General features: G+C 36.5%; 1 protein-coding gene across 1 annotated transcript in view; it reads left to right on the top strand.

Annotated features, from left to right (window-relative positions):
- The window catches only part of LOC120529640 (otoancorin-like), a 149,236-nt gene that overhangs the window by 54,603 nt on the left and 70,352 nt on the right, over positions 1-24,281 (top strand). The window contains exons 5-9 of the mRNA XM_039753623.1: positions 784-884; positions 8,547-8,653; positions 10,554-10,687; positions 10,981-11,089; positions 15,591-15,806. Coding sequence (XP_039609557.1) covers positions 784-884; positions 8,547-8,653; positions 10,554-10,687; positions 10,981-11,089; positions 15,591-15,806 — 667 coding nt within the window. The remainder of the gene's footprint in view (positions 1-783; positions 885-8,546; positions 8,654-10,553; positions 10,688-10,980; positions 11,090-15,590; positions 15,807-24,281) is intronic.

Raw genomic sequence — 24,281 nt, 5'->3', positions numbered from 1 at the left:
AAATATAGTTCAACAATTACTAATAAGAACAGTTTATAATGCTGACGCCAACAAATAGATAGGATGACAATAATGAGTGAATTTTTACTTTAACAGTAGGTGTTGGCACCTAAGCAAACATTCTTTATTTTTTACTGCATAAGTCATCACCATGCAAAAAAAAAGTAGGAAAACAGAATTAAAAGCAAAAAGGTAACAAAGTGCATCATGCAATAATTGAAATGCTTGATAAATACTGTGAAATTATGATATAACAACAGGCCAGAAAAATAACCAGAAGAAAAACTGAAAGGACAAAAGCGTAGCATAGCCTGTTTATAGGGTCGCAGGTGCACAGGAATAATTGGACAGTAAAAAATGAGACATAGTGTAATAGAATCATTATCAGCCCTGTGGGTGCGAATGACGTAATTAGAATAAAAAATAAGCAGAGGGACAGAGTATCTAAAATACATGGGAGAAAAATATGGCTTGTCAGGATCAATTAAAACATTAACACTAAAATAGAGCCTAGGTAGAGAGTTCAAGCGGCAGTAAACTAAAGGAGCATTAGCTGACCATCTGTCAAAGTGATGTCATTCACTAGAGGATACAAGTGCCATAGTTGCTATTCATATTCAAAATCTGTAGACTGCTATGGCAAGTTTGACCCTAATTTCATTTAAATCTCTTGTATTCTACATGCACAAGTAATTTGAACTATTCAGAAGCTGCAAACATTGCTAAAGTTTATTGTCATGAACACCCAAATCCTTTCAACATTTATTCTTCTTGACTTTACAGAATGAATGCCCTGAACTCTGTTTATGATGATTTGAACCCTGGGACCAGGAAAGCTGTCTACAACTGGATTGAATCAGTTTATAATCAGAAGAAAGGAAAAGGTAAACAACTCTGAATTATTGCTGACATGTGACCTATAGCTATTAATTGGCAAGAGCTTCAGAGGAACAATGTTATATAGTAGTTACGGCAGGATCTTCCTGGATCACCTTTCATTTCAAGACCTATTACATTATTACTCACAGAAATGTCACACAGCACCTGTGGTCAGTACTGTTGTTGGCCACGGCATGCATGTAGCCCACCAAATTACTTACAGCAAAATGCCTTTCTGTCATCAGATGGTGGGAGTGAAGTACCACTGCCTCATCTGCATCCAGTTCTTTCCTTGAAAAATGTCAGTGATGACTGGAAGTGTTCATGCGCAATGAGAATTATCACTTGTAATGTCTCATCTTCCCACATTGTTCTATACATGTGAAATTCTGGTTACAATAGGTTGGTGTTATATCCAGACATATTTATTTTTATCTTGGTTGTAACTGTAATTGTTGAAAAAGAGAGAAATGAAAAAACAAACAGCTTTACTTTACCATCATGATTAAAATAAAAACAAATGGCTAGAGTCTTAAAGCTCTGATTTGTTCCATGTTCAACAGTCATTGACCTTTGTTACTATTTTATTTGAACAAAGCTGAAACGCTTATTGAAAAACATCTTTGTATTCAGGTAAAAAATAATAATAAGATAACAACACTGTTAGTTTTTTAATACAAAATGAATATAGGAGACAAAATAGGGAAGTCATACTCACCTTTAGAAACTTAGAATATGTTACTATGTGTAAGGACTATATCTACTAGGTCCGTGTACTTTTTGGTATTTAAAATTTGATTTTAGAAGCAAACATGAAAAAACGAAAATGAAAGGAATTTTCAGATTTAGATTTTTGATTAAAGAATAAAATGAGGGAAAATAAGGTATTTTGTAATTCTGTGGTAACAAATAGCAGTCATAAACTTAAAATTACACATACTTTTCTGAATTTATTTGTGATTCAAATAATGAATCTGTTATAGCTCAAAAACAACAAAACCAACGCATTTTCGTTGTCTGAAAACGGAGGAACTTCTTCTTCTGCGCGATTTTTGAAGACACGTGCGAACCTCCCAACGTATTCCTCACAAGACATCGATCAACAGCCTTGAAGTTACACTGCATGGCATCAGCAAAAGATGGACCGTTGCGTTGTTTTTCAGAACAGTAAAAGAGTGACACTCCAGGACGAGGACACTGAGTCGCATCTTTCAGGTAAAAATACAAGCTTTGCAAACTTTGCTTCATTGATGTAACAGCTCGTATATGAACATTATTGTTGTTACTTACTGTGAAACAGCCAACATTTGGTGATTTCATTTACTAACAGTAAGTCTGGCAATTTTTAGAGTGCTAGCATTTTGAATGGTTACTCATTGACTTTTACCGGCTACTATAGCTAGTAAACGTTTCGAGTATTAACAGTGCGCAAAAGTGTAACACGTTAGTAGAGCGACGTGATTTACAGAAAGTTTTCTTAACATGTGTTACATTTGTCAATGAGTAATAATTCACACATTTACACACATTCAAAATGATAGCACTATAAAAATTGCCAGACTTAGTGTTAGTAAATGAAATCACCAAATGTTCGCTGTTTCACAGTAAGTAATAACAATAATGTTCATAAAACACCTGCTACATCAATGAAGCAAAGTTTGTATTTTTACCGGAAAGATGCGACTCCGTTTTTCTGCAGTCATGTCCTCGTCCCAGAGTGTCACTCTTTTAGTGTTCTGAAAAACAACGTGATGGTCCATCCTCTGCTGATGCCAGTGTAACTTCAAGGCCGTCGGTCGATGTCTTGTGAGGAGGACGTTGGGAGGTTTGCACGTGTCATCAAAAATCATGCAGAAGAAGAAGTACTTACGGTTTCAGACAACGAAAATGCATCTGTTTTGTTGTTTTTGAGCTATTACACTTTCATTATTTGAATCACAAATAAATCCAGAAAAGTGTGTGTAATTTTAACTTTATGACTGCTATTTGTTATCACAGAATTACAAAATACCTTATTTTCTCTCATTTTATTCTTTAATCAAAAATCAAAATCTGAAAATTCCTTTCATTTTCGTTTTTTCGTTTTTGCTTCTAAAATGAAATTTCAAATACCAAAAAGTACACGAACCCTACTACTTATGGATCTATTTATATGTAAGCCTGAATTTGATTTGCTTTTGTTATTTTACACATTATTGTTCTTAACTAATTTAATTTATTTTTCTTTTCCTGTAACTCTTCCTTTGAACATCCTATAAAGCTACTTTGAGCTACATCTAGTGTATGAAAATGTGCTTTAGAAATAAATGTTGGTTTTGCTGTTGTTAAAGAAAGGCTTAACACCTCTCTTACACCTCCTGAAGAAAATTAAGAGCAAAAAGGGTTCAAAAATGAGTCTGAGTCACTTGCAATATTCTTCTCAAGTGATAGAAAGAAGTATGTTAGCTTTTAAAATGATTTCTGAAACAATTGTTTTATAATAAAAAAAGCTGAATTATTCAGGAATCATGTAACTTAACCTCCACCTTCTGGCCAAAATGTGTGGTCTCTTTTATATTAACAAAGTGTGACCTGACTACTTAAGATTTTAACTCTGATCATATACACTAGTGTGAAAACAAAAACAAAAGAAAACTTAATTTCTTATTTGTCGTTAATTGGCTTAGCCGTGTCCTCACTTTAGCTAGTTATTTATTAATTATTATTTATTACTTAATTAAAAGTTGCAATGAAATACTATGATAGTTTCAAAAGTTTAGCATTTTACAACTGTTTATCCTGTTTGACAGGCTTTATTATAGATGTTTCTTATCTCAAACAAATGTTATATTAGGCTTTGGGTCACAATAGCCTAAAATTAGAAAAAAATAGAAAAAATAAAAACTAGAAACTAAAATTAGAAAAAAATACTACACAAATGAAAAGTTCCCTCTGCAAGGGTTAAGTAGAAGTTACGATATTTCCATCCATCGATTGCTTTTCTAATCCGTTTAAACCAGTTTAGAATTTCTTTAACAACAACACCATTTATGTGCGCTGTATAGAATATTTTAAACATACAGAAGTGTAGCCCAAATTGCTTTCAAATAGTGAAAGAAAAATGAAAGTTTTAGAAGTTAAAATGAAAGAATTCTAGTTTGTAAGTCTATAATGGTTAAAATGGTAAAAGACAATGTCCAATTTGATAACATATGCTACGGTTAGATGATTAAAGAGAAGAAAAGAGGAAAACAAAATACACCTCTAGGAGTTCTAAGACCAAAGGTCCATCCAGCCCTATTGGGGTTCTATAAAACATAAAAGTCAATATTATCTATGTCAATATAGAAAGTCTCTGCAATTTCTGATACTGCATGTGTCACAATATTGGTGGTGTCCTTCAATTGTTTCATTATCAAAAGCAAAAACATTTTTTTTCTCATCATATAAGTGCCAGAACCTGTAGGTTGCACAGTATCTATGGAGCATAATGAGTACCTTCTTTTGATTTCTACAGTCTAGAAGTGGATTATTTAAAGAGAAGCTCATTGTCTTTAACTTTAAATGGTTCTGTTAAATATTTTGCACAAAAAAAGAATTTTCAATTGAATAAAAAAAAGAGAATGTTATTAGGACCATTCCATCGCAAAATAAAAACCTTGGTGGTTTCTTCTAAACCAGACTATTTAAGCATCATGATAGAACAGCAAATCAAAAGAAAATGTTTGCATGTTGATATTTTTAGTGACATTGTCTAGTCAGATATTTACCTGAAAGAGTGACATTCCGTCTAGAACATCCATGAGGTCACTGTGTTAAAATTTGAATTAATTAGTAGATGGATTCAGGTGCAGGATGACAGATATGATTGTTCTGTGTAAAAAAACTTGTCCGGCAACTAAAAATACACTGAGATAACATTACATACCATCTGCTTATAGTTTAACCTGAACATGTGAAAATCGTATTAATTTGGAAATAACAACAACAACATTTATTTATATAGCACATTTTCATACAAAAATTAGCTCAAAGTTCTTTACATAATGAAGAACAGAAAAATAAAAAACACAGTAAGACAATAAAATAAGTCAACATTAATTGACAAAGAATAAGAGTAAGGTCCGATGCCCAGGGTGGAGAGAAAAAACAAAAAAACTCCAGACGGATGGAGAAAAAAATTAAATCTGCAGGGATTCCAGGCCATGAGACCGCCCAGTCCCCTCTGGGCATTCTACCTAACATAAATGAAACAGTCCTCTTTGGATTTAGGGTTCTCACGGATTGTTGTTAGGTGAGATAAAACAGTGTAGTCACCATACCAATGAACAGTCAGAAGACATGAAAATGTTCTAAGTACATTTCTCTGAAAAATCCCCTCCATAACCTCCAGGAGGCGCTCTCTTGGAGCACTTTTAGACACAGGCTCATTCCACCACGATGAGCTAAGAAGCACCTCTGGGCATCTTTTCTGCCCACTGCTATCAGGTAATTTAATGCTTCCACCTGATGTACTCTTTAGTTTATTTATTTATTTCTCTGTTAATTGATTGATTGATTGATTGATTGATTGATTGATTGGCTTTGTTATCTGTCCTGTTAGTTTGTATCCTTGATTTTTTATGTTTCTGCTGCAGGATGCATCTGAATTTCCTCATGGGGTTAATAAAGTTTATCTAATCTAATCTAAATACACAAAAATTTCAAACATCAAAGTGAAATAACTAGGATAAGAAATGCTGTTGCCTTTTAATAGAGCCATGCTAAACTAGTGGCTTTTTCATGGTACCTTTTTTTGATCTTTTAGCGAAGGTGTTATAATTTACTACCACACTACAACAACTATTTATCTTCCTTTTTTATCCAGGTGAAAACCTGTTGATGTTAGAATCTGTTACAAGGTACTACACTATAGAGTCAGCAGCTAGATACTTTTTGATTTCTCTAGGCAAAATGTGAATTTTATGCACATTACTAACTCTAAGTACAGTGGAACCTCTAGATACGAGTTTAATTCGTTCCAGCACTGAGCTCGTATAGCGAATTTCTTGTATCTAGAACAAAACTTCCCCATTGAAAATAATGGAAATCCAGTTAATCCGTTCTGCACCCCCAAAAATATCAACATAAAAATCAATTTTCCTAACAAATAACACTGATAAATAATATATACTGTAGTTTACCTTTAATTAAAGTAATTAAAGTTTACCTTTAATAAATAACACGGGTTACTGTGGGGAAGGAGAGTCCCCCTCTGATTCAGGAAGGCTCTCTCTTCTTAAGAATTTTACCCCACTGGAAGCAGGTTCTGGGTCAGAATCACTTAACTTTCTTTTAGTTGCAGGTTGCTTTACCAAAAACTTATCTAAAGACACTTGCTTCTGTCTTCTTTTTAAGATGCCCCTAAAATGCGACACTACATTGTCATTACACAAGTTCATGGTGCGCCCACACACTGCTTTATTAGGATGATTTTCTTCAAAGAACGTTTTAACTTCTTCCCACTTTGCCAACACTTCTTTAATCTTACAGGCAACAATCCTCTTGACAGGCATCGTGGAATAATTATTTTCACATTAAATGCGGGCAGCGTCAGCCTGGGTGAATACCCGAGTCGAGGTGGATCGGGAAACGCATCACGCATACCCACAGCCTGGCTCGTGGCTCTTTACGCAAGCCAATGCTCGTTTTTAGATACGAATTTTTCGCTCATACTTTCCTCTTATCTTGAATTTCTCGTATGCAGAGATGATCGTATCTCGAGGTTCCACTGTAAGTCCCAAGTGAGTGATTACAAATGTGTATAAGAGCTCTCCATGTGATGGACAAGTATGTTTGGCTCCAGTTTCTGCCACCAAATGCTACAAGTTCCCTGCTGTGTTGTAATGAAGAAAGCAGGTTCAGATGGGTGGCTAGAATGAATGAAGCTACGCAGGGTTGTTTTTTATTCTCAAGATCCTAAGTATTAACAACAAATACAAAAAAACAACAAAAACCAAAAAGCAACATTTACAGTAATATGGGCAGATGGGAATTCAAACTTGGAGGAACTAAACAAAACTTTCATTTAATAATTTTACAGTAGCTCTGAAAATTTAAGGCAAAGGACACTAAATAATAATGTCAGATAACAAAACAGTTTTCATTGTCATCAGTTTTTTTTCTTGAATCAAATGCAGCTTATCTATCTATATAAAATGCTATGGGCTTCCATTTGCCATGCAAATCCTTCTGACCTTTGATTTTGTTCTTAATTATATGATGTGAAATGTGTAGCAAGACACATAGATTGGAGGTGTGGGTTACCTTGGCCAAATAATTGGGATAAGTAAAAAAAGCACCAAGACTGACAGGTAAAGAACTGCAGAGTGGGCATGCTGCATGGCTGACAGGAATAACACTGCAACAACATCTACTGACAGTAAAGCACATTGCACAGTCCAACAGATCGTTTTTATCCCAAATGCATATTATAAATTCTGAATGCAAATGGAAATCATACACACCATTAGGGCACAAAAGAGGTGGTGGCACCCTAGCCAGATTGGACTGGCATTCTGTACTTCATAAGATGCACATGAACTATCTTTCTTCAAGGACACGAGGTCTGAGTGTTTCCCAGTAGTATATAGGATAAGTGTCTAAATGCCTGTTTTAAGTACACTATTCAAATTTTTCTTCTAGGAATGTTTAAATTTCTTGTTTGTATTTAATACATCTAAAGTGACATTCTTAAAGATACTGGGGTCAAATCAATGCCTTGTTCTATCAATGTGAAGGTTTCACATGTACTTCTGTAAAACTGTAGAGTTCCTGGGTTGGGTGGGTTTGGGCATTGTGATTTAGCCTTTGTCAGTATAACTGTCCATGCACTGCCAGGGTTTTTTTCCCTCCATATGTTAACTGGAGTTTTTGTTATTCTCTCCATCAACTGGCCATGTCTCAATTATAATGATTTGAAATTTATATCATCATTAATTTGATGACTTCACTTGTCGAGATTCACTGTTTTTATTGCTTGTTTAAAATAATTTGTGCATTTACGTATATAAATATTGCATTTAATCATTTGCTGTCAATGCATTCCATTTCTATATATATTCAGTACTCAGAGCTTGTACTTGGTAAAGCGTTCTATTCAAAATAAATTGAATTGTGTGGGTGTTACCCCAGGCTCTTTGGTATACTTCCCTTATGATTGTGCCCTGTGGTAAAGCTGGCACCCAATCCAGGGATTGTTCCTGTCTTGAAGATTTAGTCACCCTATAATTCTTGGGTTAAAGATGCTCTAAAATGCATGTATTTCTTTGCAGACAAATTTAGAAACTGGAGTGCTACTCTTGCTCTGTCAAGCTGGCAGATGTAGTGTTGGAACTTAACTCAACAGCAATGAACTGATCATTTCTTTTCTATTGTGTAATATCTGTGAATTCATTGAAGGTCATACTTATACAGAAGTGGAATTCATTTTTCCTGTGGTAAAATAGAATTGTTTCTCCAGGATTTAACAAAAGTAAACTGTTTATTTTATACAAAGTTACAAATATAAGAGAGATCTTAGTTTGTGATTTTTGCTATCAGTAGTCTGATTGAGTCTTTCAATAGTGATTTCTGATGTGGCCACTTTATAGAGAATGTTGTATTCATTATTTTGACAAAATTAATCTTTGTTTCTATTTTTTACATAGATACTGCTAGTTGGATGACTGTCGAAGTGCTCCAGTTGCTAATGCGTTTTCTTTTGCAAGCTCCGATGTCTACCTTGATGGCCTTGGCTGAGAGAAGCAACAGTTCAGTAAGTAACTGAAGCTTTCCATTCCCACTGCTTTGGAAAGAGTGAGAGGTCTATCAGTGTGTGTAAATGTAGCACACTTAATCCGTGAATGAGGAGTGGATGGGTTTTATCTTCAGAGCAATTGAATTGTTTACAAAATTCCACAGTAAAATAAAGAAGAAACCTTCGCAACCCTGAACAGGATTAAGCAAATTTGCAAACAAACAGATGGATGCATGGATTGATGGATGAGGAAAGATGATCCCTCTCTGCAATCTCTGTGTTTTACCCACCTAGAAAGGGGACGTTGTTATTAATTATTAATTTATTAGTTAAGAATTATTTGCTTTGTGGATAGTATGCACATACACAAAGCAAACATTGTGTAAATATGTGTACACGTACAACACACCGTGGCAGACAGAGGGTACACTTTGACCAGACAGATTAGTCACACCAGAGCCATTCCATTGTTCCATCCATCCATTTTCTAACCCGCTGAATCCGAATACAGGGTCACGGGGGTCTGCTGGAGCCAATCCCAGCCAACACAGGGCGCAAGGCAGGAACCAATCCTGGGCAGGGCTCCAACCCACCGCAGGACACACACATACACATCCACACACCAAGCACACACTAGGGCCAATTTAGAATCGCCAATCCACCTAACCTGCATGTCTTTGGATTGTGGGAGGAAACCGGAGTGCCCGGAGGAAACCCACGCAGACACGGGGAGAACATGCAAACTCCACGCAGGGAGGACCCGGGAAGCGAACCCGGGTTTCCTAACTGAGAGGCAGCAGCGCTACCACTGCGCCACCGTGCCGCCCCGCCATTCCATTGTTTCCAAACAAAATTCTTAAAAATGAATTCTTTCAATTAGGGCAGTTCAACTCCAACAAATCCATCTATGACCCTATTTAAGCAATTCTGTCGATTACTCTGTCTCTGCCCCCTGAGCGAGACCATGGCAAGCCATTCTCTCCAGGCAGCTCCTTTCTGTGATAGGACACCAACAACCACAAAATCATGAAGGTTGGAGTTCCCCGGTGACCCTGTAGTTAGGACATGGCGGGTTGGATAATGGATGGATGGATGGCGTTCTTTCACCGTTGGCAGCTCGGAGTGAACTTTCACTTTCAATTTCCTATATTATGAACCCAAGTGGAGTCAAATGACTGGAAAGGGATTGCCCCATTTTCTGAACCAAGGTCTTCACTAGTGGCCCTTGGTTTTCTGACTTTTTGTGACCTTGTAAGATGTACCTAAAAAGAGAAAATGAAAGGTGGTGAGGCACCAGGAGTGCTTCACCTGGAACGATAACAGTAGTTGCCATGATTACAGAAGTTCTTCTTTAGCTGAATGTGCCCATTCTACAATAAGGCATTGAGCCTGCAGACTATGGCACAAAGGCAATCTCAGGAAGAGGATGACTTTGTAAAGAACAAGGCCAATTTCAGTTACAATATGCATGTGTCACCATCTGTGTTTAGTCAGAAAGGGGAAGATTCAATATGTCCACTTTCTGCAATTTTCTTTTTTTATGGTTCCCATAAGATAAACATTTACACCAAAACGAATTAATTGGTCAATCTTCTATCATCAGTACAAAGAAAATTGTTGAAATAATGAGTTATCAATTGTTATAATAGTACTACACTGCACTAGAAGAAATTAAGACGTCATTCCTTGCCTAAGAAAAAAAAACTTTTATTCAAAGTAAATAGTCTATGTCATTTATTTTTCATTTATTTCTTTAGAACACAATTTGACAAAATGCACTACCTTGGGAATATTATAACAATATATAATATATAAGATATATCTGAAGAGGGAAAGACAGACACATACACAAAAGGCTGTGTGTGAGATAGTCTGACCCTCTGCCACTTCACTTTCTAACTCTTTCTGTATTTTTTAGCTGTGCACCTTCTACCTGAATGATTCCAAAATCTGGAGCAGCCTCTATGATTTAAACTCGGCGCAAGCAAACACGATTCTCAAGGGGCTTCAGAAGTGCAACATCTCTATTATAACACCTGACGTGATTCCCAAGTAAGGTTTTATGAACTATTAGAGCTGATAAGTCCCACTTCATGATAAAATGCTCAATTAAACCAATTTGGGAATTACACTGTAAGAAAGAAACAGTTTCTTTTAACCTAACTTTATTTGCACAAAAAAAGATGGAACAAGGCAAATCAATTTCTGCTTTTCCAATAGATGAGGTACTGTATGCGCATTTTGAATTTGGCAGACAACTGTTATATTCAACATTGGCTTAGATGCCTGGAGATGAGAAGAATTTTGAAAATCTCATGAGCTTTTTCTGTCTAACTTTGATGCAGACTCGGACAGCTGACATGTTACTTCACCCCCTATGTCAGTAAGTTGAATGAGACTGCCACTGCCGCTTTGATGAACCAGCTGAAGAACTGCAGCAACAATGTCAAAAATGTAAGTAGCATCAAGCCAAAAGCACCAACAGAAAGTCAACAGGGAATCAAGATGCAAAAAAGTAGGCAGATTTGAGACGGAATTCATTCTGCTAGAGGCATTTTTTCTTATTTGTATAATTTTTTGTTATTGTATTTATTCACAGTTTAAGAAATCACCACTAGAGTCATGAATGAAAGACACTAGGAAGCACTTAAAATTAAGAAATGATAACAATACATTATAGAAATTCACTGAAGCCAAATTAGCAAAGAATAATACGGTAGAATAAAATAATACTGTAAACACATTCATAGGAAGACAGAAGAATGCATGTTTAGTCTTTCATTACACACAGACCTACTACAGATGAAGTAGATAAAGACAGGAATTAGAAGATCATAGTTTATTAACTTGATACACTAAATGGGCTCCTCGTATTAGTAAAATATCTTATGTTCTGTGCATGTCTTACCTGGATATACTGGGTAGATAGATAGATAGATAGATAGATAGATAGATAGATAGATAGATAGATAGATAGATAGATACTTTATTAATCCCAAGGGGAAATTCACATACTCCAGCAGCAGCATACTGATAAATAAAACAATATTAAATTAAAGAGTGATAAAAATGCAGGTAAAACAAACAATAACTTTGTATAATGTTAATGTTTGTCCCCTTTGGGTAGAACTGAAGAGTCGCATAGTCTGGGAGTAGTTCATGGACTTAGAGGTTTATAGGTTTGTGTTGACAGGTTTGGAACGATAATTTAGCTGAGCCATCTGAGATGCAAAGTAATGTGTTCCTTCTGCTGTTTGCCTACAAGCAAATTTATTTTTCAGCGCTGGGAATCGATTACAAAAAATTAAGTAATTAATCGTATGTAATTAATTGCGATAAATTGCATCTCACATTAAAACAGGTAATTATAAAATGAATACATAAATTATGAAGTAAATACACAATAAATCACAAATTTAGTGTAGAATCAACAGAAAGGAATTCAAAAATCAATGGCATAGTTTAAACTTAAACAATGACCTTAAATTCGAACCTTTAACAAAATATTACTTGAGCAAGTACAACCTGAATTTGAATGCCATCGTATAAGACAAGTCGAAAAGAAGACATAAAGATAATGATAATATTAAAGATAATACTGGGTGGTATCTCAACACTGCAGGGAAATAAGGAGATGACTGCCTTAGTGAAAGCGCCCCCTCTTGTCCTGGAGGGTTAATACATACCTTGTTACAAAAGGTATTACACTAACCTCCAAGATTCTTTTTATTGGTAAACAAAAAGAAATGCCCCTAAACTGTACCTCAGGTTGTTCACCTTGTTTTGCATTCATACCTCGCAATACTCACCCCTGGGAACCTCAGCATTGGTAGGCTGTATGTTTCTTGGACTACAGCTTAACTCAGTTTTCCACTTAGAGAGCAGAACAAGGAAATCTCCCTGTTTTCCTGCAGGACCTCAGTTAGACAGAAAAAGCCCTAACACCTTAGCGATTGCTTTTGTCTGTAAACACAAGGTAGTTTCAGCGCAATGATTATAAGCTTTATTTTATCTAAACTTACAGAAGTTTAATTACAGAGAAAGCTAAACAGAAACCACACAACTTGTAGTTAGCCATGAGCCATTACAAAGGCAGAAGTTGTTCAGAATGTTGCAGATGGCAGAAAAACATCAGAAGATCCTTTGCAAGTGGCAAGTTTCGATTGGACAAGAATCAAGTGAACCCAAAGAAGAGGTAGAAAAAATTAGAGATGCTCTTAAACTATCTCTTTTGTATAGTACCTTCATGACTGTCCATGAGATTTACAGAAACAAAGCAATAGCTACATGCTCATGCTAAAATGAAACAATTGATAATTTGTCAATTGCCATTTTTTTGACTGATTGCTACTTCATAGCTTATTTAATAATTTATTAAATAAAATGGTTTCAGTCACTTACTCTGTATGTTCTTATAATTCTAAACACTATCTATTAGCCAACACACTTTATACTGTAAGTAGATGCTTGAGGATGCCTTTATATTTACATACATCCTAGTATTCCTTTAGCCTATTGGCTTATGTCCCAGCAGCCCTCATGCTGTCTTTAGCATACAGCATGCAGGTTGACTAAACATGCCAAAAAAACTGACTGTTAAAGGTCTATTTAAATGTAGAATATACATGAAGCTAACTTCTCCTAGATGAGCTTTACATAATTGTAACACTAATCATTCATTTAAAAACTACATTGAAATAATCATATTCTGATATTAACCCATCATTGTGATGAGAAATGTTTGTGGTATTATGCTTTTTAAAATTAAATAACGAATTCAGAGCATGCAAACTCCAGGCAGGTGCAGGTGCCACTCTGTTGTTGATTGAGGTGTGTGACTGATCGCTTATTCATGTGCAGACGCATTCAGGTTGATCCGTTGCCTAATTTGCGCCTCAAAGTCAGTGAATTCAGCACATGCATCCAGCCTCAGCTTAAAAAGAAGCTTGAGCAAAAGGCAAGGAAAGCAAGAATGAGAATGATGAAAGAGCAAGACGCAGGGTATGATGTAAACTGAAAGTAAAAGAAATGGCAAGCTTAGGAGAGGAGCCAGTGTGACATAGAGTGGAGGCTGGCAATCAAGAAAGTGAGCCCCAGTAGAGCAGCGTGCGGCCGACGCTCACGAAGGTGCAGAGGTCTAGAAGCAAAAGCGGCCAACTGCTCCCGTGTAAGGGTGAGGAATGGATGGAGCAAAGCTTGGCATGGCACCTCACAGACACTGAAGAACTGCCAACGAGGACCCGAGCCCCATTAAAGGCTTGACTGAGCCTGTTGGAAGACATTTCTTCATGCTGAGGACTGTTGCTTGGGTATAGTTTTAAGAAATGGATTCTGCCCATAGATTTGTAACCTCATTTTTATGGACCGTTTGTTTTTTGGATTTTAACCTCCAGCCACCATAAAAAACCTCACACTGTTCCATTCCATCTGAACTAGTGCGGTGCTGAGGTGTCACCCATTGCATGGCTGCACTTGGGTCCTAATCTGGGGATCTTGAGTTGATGTGTCAGGTGGTGGGTGCATCAATGAGCTGTATCAGAGTTTGCTCCTAACCTCTCTCTCTTAACCTCAACCTGAACACTTTTTTTTTTTATCATGGCTTATTTATTTATTGATTATTTGGGAGCACTGCACTATTTTGCACAATAGGGTCTTAAATGAAGGTTTGTAATAAATACACATTTAGTTGGCTCATCCTTGGTTACATTAACAAATGGCTCTGGGTTCAATCCGCCAAGGAGTGTGGCACTAATTTGGACTGTCACAATCACATACATTTTATGATCCTTATTTCCAAACAAAGTAAAAAGGATTATTTTAAACCTCTATCAAATATGTATCACAGACTTTAAAAGTCCCAGGTATTAAAAAAAATCACTTAAAGCTTTAATATTCTCAAGCCCACTTAATGCAACTAAGGATTGTTGGAAACAACAGCCTATCCCTGTAGCATTGGACACAGGGCAGTTTCCAGCGCTCAGAACAGGAGAAAACACATGGGTTTAGCTTTGCCAAAATGGCAGCCAGCAGAATTGATCAAGTTGTATTGACAGTTCTATAAACATGTCTGCATTTCATTTGTTTTAATGGACATGGATTACTTGAAATGCATTACAGTATACAGAGTATTACTCTTTAACTACCCTATTAAAATAAATTAAGTTCAATTATTCCTACAAAGTGAATTTTATATTGTAAACCCAGCATGCTATATATGATTACAATTAAGGCATAGTCAGAACACAACACAAAAGAACTAGCAAATGATGGCAATTTAATTAGAATAGCACAAAGATTTAATTGAGGGTCAACCACTGGAGATAACATATCTCCTCTGTGGTATAGAAGGTGCCAAGGAAATAAGGACAAATAACAGCCAAACAAAATGCATTTCTGCAATCTATGAACACATCATAAAAAGCTGTGTAGAGAGCAGTTATGGTAGCTCTAACACATGTACTGTATATCTTCTAAAATGTGTCCTCAGGGCTGATTTAAAGTAAATGCTGAGAATGTTAATTTCATTGTGAGGTCTGTGACTTTTAGGATATGACATTTTAAGATGAAATTATTGGCTACGGACTATAGAATTGTTTATTTTTATGTACTAGACAAAGTATTTGTCGGCATTTCCCATTATATGTTGCCTTGACCTAGAACTTAAATTTATAACTTTGTCTCAGTGTTATGTCAGTTACATTTAACATGAGACCAATGACCTGATAATATAAAAGTAAAGAAATGTTAATGAACCAATGATATCAATAGCTACAGTATTTGTATTAAAGTGATGGACTGTGCTCATCAAGAAATGATTGCATAATAGAAACATTTTGATTAGCATTTTTGATTAGAAGATTATTGGTTCTGTAATGTGCTATGCTAAAACTTTACGTGGCGATTACCGTACATCTCTACATTGAACACAATTGTAAATCTACTGTGTCTCTTGCAGGTGTACCAAGAGATTGCAAGATCTGTAAGTCCAAATAATTTGAATGCTGAAAAACTGAAGAACATTGGTGAAGCTGCAGTTGGACTAAGCATCAGCCAGCTTGCAAACCTTAGCAAGGATGCTGTTGTTGGAAGCTTGGCATCACTAACAAAAATGAAAAGCTGGAGCAACTCCCAGAAGACAGTGTTACTCAAGAAGATCTTGGGTTCCATGAATGTAAGCTATTATGAGTCAATTGTTAGTGAATTCTATAACAATTATTTCTTACAGTCTCATTTAGTATTTGAGTTCTGGTGTCAGGCTAACTGTCACTTCACCAGAAAATGGATGCCAGTAGTGTTCCCTATTGATCTACCATACAAACTGGATCAGCACTGCTCAGCACTATGGCTACAGTGCTTCTGTCTTATTGAACAGCTAATCATTTGATGGCGGAAGGTAAACTTTAAGAAAATCTATTATTTTTTTAATTATAAAACAATATCATTTTTGACATCTTCAAATAAGTTTATAATTTTGAATGCTTGAGGTCCATTTTCACTCCTGATAACTCCAGTCTCTTTGTATTTGAATGGATCCATTGTCCTGAATTAGAATCCTGCATCTCGCCAGTGCCTCTTTGTGGCATGTTGTGTATGTTAGGTGAATTAATTTTGAGTGAGGGTGGGTGATGGCATGAGTGGGTTATGTTATGTCATACAGTATTTGAACCCCACAAAGTGATCATTTTAAAAAGAGAGACTGCCTAAGATACACGAGCAGCCCTACAAATGTACTTTATCAGTCAGTGAACTCTTGCCAGTGAGCAGTTGTTCCTGTCCTCCTAATTGTAAACTCACCAGTCTTTTTGGAGATGGCACTTTTTAAAGTCCCTAATCAGGGGTAGGCTGACTTTTTTATCATGCAGGACTGAATCTATATATATATATATATATATATATATATATATATATATATATATATATAAAAAGACAGTGTATGTGTGTGTATGTATGTATTGTAGCGTTTTGTTCTTTATTGTAGAGTTCTGTTCTGCAGTTTGTGTTCTGTGATTTACATCCTTCTCAGTTATTTATTCTGTTGTTCCTGTTATTTCTGATGAACTGTAATAGAGTGGAAGGTAAAGGAGGTTCCGGAGGGATGGGGGTGGAGCCAAGGGGGGGGACAAGCGCTGTGAAAAAGGAGGAGGGGTGTGGGGTGAGGGAGGAGAGGAGGACGTTCTTGTCAGCCTAACTAAGAGAGTTTTTTTGATTGCTGTCTGTTCGGCGTGGTTGTGGCCAACAGCAACCATTTTTTTGTGTGTGACTAATAAAGAGGGAACTAACCAAGTGACCGTCTCGGATCGTCATTACGTCTGGAAGATGCTACAGTATGTTCCAGTATCACCTCCGAACAGCTGGAGCAATTTTCATGAAACTTGGTACAAATGGTTCTCATTGTCGACTAAAAATAATGTGAATTCAACCTTAACCCACCCCCTTCTGGGTAGGGTGGGGGGTGATCTTGCAGTCTTGTATGCATGTTATTATCCAGTTGACACGCTGAACGACCACCAGAGGGTGAACTGGAGGTGACTGCCAGCATTCTCTATGTTTGAGTGGCACCGCTCCCCTGTTGCCTTTGAAATTAAATAGAGTTGGCCGGTTCCGAGCGTCAGCTGGATGATAACATACATTCAAGACCGCAAGATTAGCACATAAGCGAGTCTTCATTGTATGTTATTTTTTTTTATTTTTAAAATTGTGTTTTTTTTTTTAAATTATATTTTTACTCAAACAATTTAAAAAAATAACAATTTATTTTCCTCCCAGGCAACGCTGGGTATTTCAGTTAGTTGTTAATAAAGTCTCATTCAGTGCATTGTATAAAATTCCACAACTGAAGTGAGCTAACCTGGAAAGTCGAAACTGTCTCTTCTTCTGACTCAGTGATGAAACGTTTGAAAACATGCACATTGCTCAAAGGCATGATTGTGATGCCACTGTGCATTTACTCCTTGACATACAGTAAGTAAATAAGCAAGCTAATTTTATTTATAAAGCACATCTACAAAGAACATTGTGTTAACCAAAGTGCTGTACATATGAAGGCAAGGAAAAGGACAACAAAGTTTTAAATGAAATAATCATTAGGACAGGCACATTAAGGCAAAAAACAAAAAGTCAAAAGAAGACAAACTAAAAAGCTAATCAGAAAAGGTGTGTTTTGAGTCTATAATTAAAAAACAGCAAATGAAAAAGACGCTTTAAAATTGAGAGATAGACTGTTTCATAATCTCGGGGCAGCTACTGTGAAAAAACAAAATCCCCTTTAGGTTTTAATTGGGATTGAAGCAAATCTAATTATACCTGACATGACCTGGTGGGGGGCGCAAATCAAGTCAACAGTATGTGGAGGGGCCATGTCATTTAAAGCTTTATAAACAAAAAGTAATTCTTTAAAATGAATCCTATAATGAGCTGGGAGCCAATGAAGGGAAGCTAAAATGGGAGTGATGTGGTTTCCTTTCTTAGTTCCAGTCAATAATCTCATTGCAACATTCTGTGCCAGTTTCAGATGCAGCAAAGAAGACTAACTGATTTACAAAGAATTACAATAATCTAAACAGGATGATATAAATGGATGAATCACTCTCTGTAAATCAGGAAATGATCATATTTGCTTTACCTTAGGGATCATTCTAAGCCAGGGTTCTCCAGCTCTGGTCCTGGAGCTCTACTGTGCCTCAAGTTTTCATTCCAACCCCTTTCTTAATTAATGGCCAGTTTTTACTGATAATTAACTTCTTTTTTCTTCATCTTAATTGATTTTTTTAAATACGTCGTCCCCAACTGCTTCATTTTTTTCTTAAAAGGCACCCAAACAGAAATGAGACGTGATGTGAGCCAATAGATGAGCAGCTACGTCAGGGCTTCAAACTCCAACAAGGGGTCTGTGCTAGGGCCACTGCTATTTTTAATATACTGTATATAAATGTTTTTCATAGGAATAGAAGTAGCAAGCTGGTTAAGTCTGCAGATGAAACCAAGCTTGGTGGAGTGGCAAATAATCTTGAATCTGTCGAATCATTACAGAGGGACTTTGGCAGATGAATGTAAGATGAAATTTAATTCAAGTGAATGTAAAGTATTACATGTAGGAAGTAGAAATGTTAAGTTTGAATACACGATGGGGTTTCTAAAAGTCGAAAGTACACCTTATGAGAAGGATTTAGGAGTCATAGTGTACTTGACACTGTCAACTGCCAGACTGCGTTCAGAAGCCATCAATAAGGCTAACAGAATGTTAGGTTATGTAGCACGATGTGTAGAGTAGAAGTCCAAGGAGGTCAGACCTCATTGTGTGTGCAGTTTTGGTCTCCAGGCTACAAGAAGGACAGAGCAGTGCTGCAAAAAGTCCAGAGAAGAGCGACTAGGCTGATTCCAGGGCTATAGGGAAAGGATTACAAAAGATGAGCTTTTTCAGTTTAAGCAAAAGGAGATTAAGAGGAGATATGATTGAAGTGTATAAAAGTATGAAGGGAATTAGTACAGTGGATTGAGACTGTTATTTTAAAATAAGTTAATCAAGAACACAGGGACACAGTTGGAATCTTGTTTAGGGTAAATGTCACACAAACAAGAAGTTTGTCTTTACAAAGAGAACAATAGACACATGAAATACCATGTAGTGTGGTCGTACTTTAGTAACTTTCAAAACTAGACTTGATGTTATTCTGGAAGAATTAAGTGGATAAGATTGGCTTTGTTGGGCTGAAAGGCCTGTTCTCATCTAGGTTGTTCTAATTTCACTCCAACCAGTTTCCTAATTAAAAGCTAATTTATGTTGCTAACTAAATTCATTATGTAATTCTACGGCGTGTTGGTGCTCTCATTCTGCCATAACAGACATTTCGAAAACTGTTTACATTTTTGAACCGTTCAGAAATATTTATTTTTTGTAATAGTACCATCAAAATGTTTTGAGGACCTGAGCAGATCAACATTACTGAAACCTTTACCTTTCTTTATTTTCAGATATTGAATGGTGGACACAGGTAGCGCTGGTTATGTGTTGGCTCATTTTTTATCTCATTACTTTTTGGTTGCTAATTAAGGAAAGATAATTAATAAAGAGGTCTGAGCCTTAAATAGCTAGTCAATTAAAATAAAGGCCAAGGAGTTCATTAGCAAAAAAGGAAAGGGTTAGAATGAAAAGTCCAGACACAGTAGTTCTCTAAGACTGAAGCTGGAGATCTCTGTTCAAAGCTTAAGAAATTTATTCTTATAGACAGACTTGACTTGTTTGTCAAATTTGAGGCCCGACTTAAAAATCATCCCTAGATTTGTAATCTGTGATTTCACTTCCATTGGCAAGTGCTCTACGCTTTCAGAGAGGCTTGAACAACTTTTTGGCAGACCAAACAAGATCATCTCTGATTCACTTTCATTCAGCTGGAGAAAACTACTTGCCAACCAGCTTTTAATCTTCCCCAAGAAGTCAAAAAAGGTCTTCAAAGAGCAGGCGTTGTTAGGTTTCACAGACAAATAAAGCTGTATATCATCAGTATAAAAGTAAAAGAAAATATTGTCTTTCCTAATGATCTGCCTCAAAGGCAGCATATGAATTGAAAAAGAAAACAGGCCTGAAAATAGAAACAACAGCAGGTGAGGAGAACTGCTTTCCAATATTGGCAGAAAAGATACCAGTAAGAGTTTTTATGGCCTATCCACTACTGGAAAACGTTTCTCCTTCTAACATCATTATTTTATAATTGTAAATAGCACAGGTCCAAGGTAAAACATTCCTTAAATTGTTTAAAAACACACACACTGGTCAAGGTGTGAAAGAAGATAAAAACAAAAACACTTACCCTTTTATGTGCCAGTACCATAGACTGTCCCTGTTTATATGGTAAAAGTTTGGTTTGCTTAATTACTTTTCTGGTGACACCACACAGCCATCTTACAACACTTATGCCAGCAACAACATATGAAAAACTGAAGAACACCTCAGGAAGGCCAGAATATTAGACAATTTGACAAGTAGCCAGTAGGCTGCTGGCACCTGTATCACTAGCCAGATCCAACAACAACATTTATTTATATAGCACATTTTCATACAGATAATGTAGCTCAAAGTGCATTACATAATGAAGAAAAGAGAAATAAAAGACAAAGTAAGAATTAGAATAAGACAACACTAATTAACATAGAATAAGAGTAAGGCCCGATGGCCAGGGAGGACAGAAAAAAGGAGAGAAAAAAAAAATCTGCAGGGGTTCCAGGCCACAAGACCACCCAGCCGCCTCTGGGCATTCTACCTAACATAAATGAAACAGTCCTCATTGTATTTAGGGTTCTCATGGAAGGGCTTTATGATGATGGTCATGTAGACTTCTGGCTTTTAATCCATCAATGTAGAAACATCACGGTGCTTTGATTAGGTGGTGGTGGCGCAGATCACCACCACAGAAAACTGGGAAATGAAACAGAAGAGAGAGTAGGGGTTAGTACGGATTCTACAGCCACCATGAATAGTTATTATAATGAATTGAATATACAGAGTATCAGGATTAAATGAAGGTGAAGTTATCAGAAAGCCATGTTAACGTAATGTGTTTTCAGCAGTGCTCCACTGTATTAGCCTGGTCAATTCCTACTGGCAGGCTATTCCAGATTTTAGGTGCATAACAGCAGAAGGCCGCCTCACCACTTCTTTTAAGTTTAACTCTTGGAATTCTAAGGAGATACTCATTTGAGGATCTGAAGTTACGATTTGGAATATAGGGTGTCAGACATTCCGATATATAAGATGGAGCGAGATTATTTAAGACTTTATAAACCATAAGCAGTATTTTAAAGTCAATCCTGAATGACACAGGTAACCAGTGTAGTGACATCAAAACTGGAGAAATGTGCTCGGATTTTCTTTTCCTAGTTAGGATTCTAGCAGCTGCATTCTGCACTTGTTGCAAACGATTTATGTCTTTTTTAGGTAGTCCTGAGAGGAGTGGGTTACAGTAATCTAGTCGACTGAAAACAAAAGCGTGAATTAATTTCTCCGCATCTTTCAATGATATAAGAGGTCTAACTTTTGCTATGTTTCTTAAGTGAAAAAATACTGTCCTAGTGGTCTGATGAATATGCGATTTAAAATTCAGGTTACAATCAACAGTTACCCCTAAGTTCTTTACCTCCGTCTTGACTTTTAATCCTAATGCATCAAGTTTATTTCTAATAATCTCATTATCTCCATTATTACCAATCACTAAAATTTCTGTTTTCTCTTTATTTAGCTTGACAAAATTACTATTCATCCAATTAAACACAAGTAAGACATTGTGTTAGTGAATTAACAGCGCCTGGGTCATCAGAGGCTATTGACAAATACAGCTGTGTGTCATCAGCAGATTCAGATCACAGACTACAGTTTGCTCACCTATACCCTATTGGTCTCTTAACACTTTCTCATCAAAAGAATTGTGGTACCAACGCTGATCTCTTTCTAGAAAATTAAACAGGCATAATGGGAAGACTGCCCAATAGTAGGCAACAAAGGGTTACTTATATAGGGTGGTCCAGATCTAAATATGCAATTTTCATTACGCTATAATGCATTAAGTTTATTACAAAGGAAATCACCCGAAAAATCCCAGACCATTGAGAAGTGTGCGAACTGACGACATGAAGAATCATTCTTCACGCCGTACTGGAATCGTCCCCGCATAAATCAAAGTCATCCAGACGATTTGGATCTTCATAATTAGATCTGGACCACCCTGTACTATGGTTTTCCACCGTTTTTGTCGTGAGTTACTGTTGTATTTATTGGTAATGGGTCATGGATGGTTTGCCAATTTGGTTACTGTGGGTCATCAACATTGCCCTGAAGATCATCTTGAATTGTCCAGATCCCCAAATTTTCTGAATATACTGGATCCTACTTTTACTGACAATTGTCCATTCAACAAGGAATGGATTTAGTCACGAGAAAACTGATTAAGAAACCCTGGTCTTGTGTTCTTCACACCTGTTATGTAGTTTGTTCTGCTTTGTGATTAGAGAATGTATTTAAATATCTGTATAGTACTCAGAGGACAGTTCCTGTAGATGCATGGTGAATGTGAAAATTCTGCATTTACATCAACCATGTATTGAATTTGAATCTATTTTGACAACAAATTTGTGAGGCAGCAGTAATGTACCCTACTGCTATACTGCCATAACACTTCATTTATAAGAATTAGCAGGTTTTACATCAAACTGTGCCTATTTACTCCTGGTTATCTCTCAGCATAAGGATGGCACTTGTACAATGATTCAGTAACATTAGCTTTATGGTATTCACTTAAAAAACACTCAAAATAATACTGAACATTTTGTCTTTTTTGCATGTTGTTTTCTATTTTTTCTGTGATATTCCATTTTGTCATCATAATCATTTAGTATATTCATAAATTAATAAGCTGTGTGACCCTGAAAGATGAATAGATAGATAAATTAATTAAACTGACACTCATCCAGGATGCATCCCTTCTATACTCCCAAAGCTGCCCAAAGTGTTTCCACACACTTTAACCCTATATTGGGATGAGGATGTTCAGAAAAGGCTAACTGCATAAAGTCATTAACACACTCAAACCAACCTGCTTGTCCTAAGCATCAAGCCATATCAAAATCTGCTGTAGACCTGATATCCAAAAAACTATTTTTTTTTTACTGGAGACCACAGTTTATTACAGGAGATATTTGACTATAGCAAGTCAGAAGAAATCCTTGTGTGTGTCGCCTGCACAATATTGTTTGTTCACTCAGAGCAACACACCCCACAGCTTACTCATCCTCCCTGAGATGGTAGTAATAGGATTCAAATTGGGAGACTTTACATTATAGAATGGCCTTCTCAGCCAGCAGGGTGAAAAGAGAGCTCCTTCAACCCAAAGGTTCTTCAGCTTGTGTCTTCACAACAGTTGGATGTATCTCACTCTTCCTCTTCTCACTCTCTCTTCTTACTTCACTTCACAGCACCATTTGTTTCTGCTCAGAATTATGCAATGCTTCCTCTCAGTCACTCCTTTCTGACACAGCAGCAGCAGCAGGACTCAAACTCAAACTGTTACAACTCCTGGTCTGCCAACTTAAAGGGGGTCACTGCTTGCTTTCCCTGTCACACATGTGATGGCCAGCAAAATAAAAACTGTTCATTTATTAAGTGTTATTATAATAGGATCTAATACTGCTCCCTCACAGATTTCATGCCCTTGGTAGGAATTCCATTCCTGGTTGCTGTTTATGTGAAATTTTCAAGTTCTCCCTGTGTCTTTGGGATTTTTTTTTCTTCTTTTCTGGGCACCCAGTTTTTCTTCTAATTCCCAAATGTGTGTACTTGTGTCTAACAAGCTCTAAACTGTGTCATTTGGCTCTATGAAGGATCTCCACCTCATCCAAGGTAGGTTTCTGTGTTATGTTCGGTGCTAAATTGGATTAAGCAAATATGAAATTTATATATACTGTATTGAATGTTGATTTATACCAGCTCATTTGAGAATGGCAGTTTTATTGTGAAGTCATATACAGACTGCCTCATGTGTCAGCAATAGTAACACAAAGGGGCAGCAATATTCACAAAAAAATATTCAAACATTATATGTCCGATCTCTTTCCCAGAGAAAAAATAATAGATTTTTTTAGAATAGATGGTGCAGATTCT

This window comes from Polypterus senegalus, chromosome 1 (genome assembly GCF_016835505.1).
Source record: "Polypterus senegalus isolate Bchr_013 chromosome 1, ASM1683550v1, whole genome shotgun sequence".
Taxonomy (NCBI): domain Eukaryota; kingdom Metazoa; phylum Chordata; class Cladistia; order Polypteriformes; family Polypteridae; genus Polypterus; species Polypterus senegalus.
This window is presented reverse-complemented; position numbering and strand designations above follow the sequence as displayed.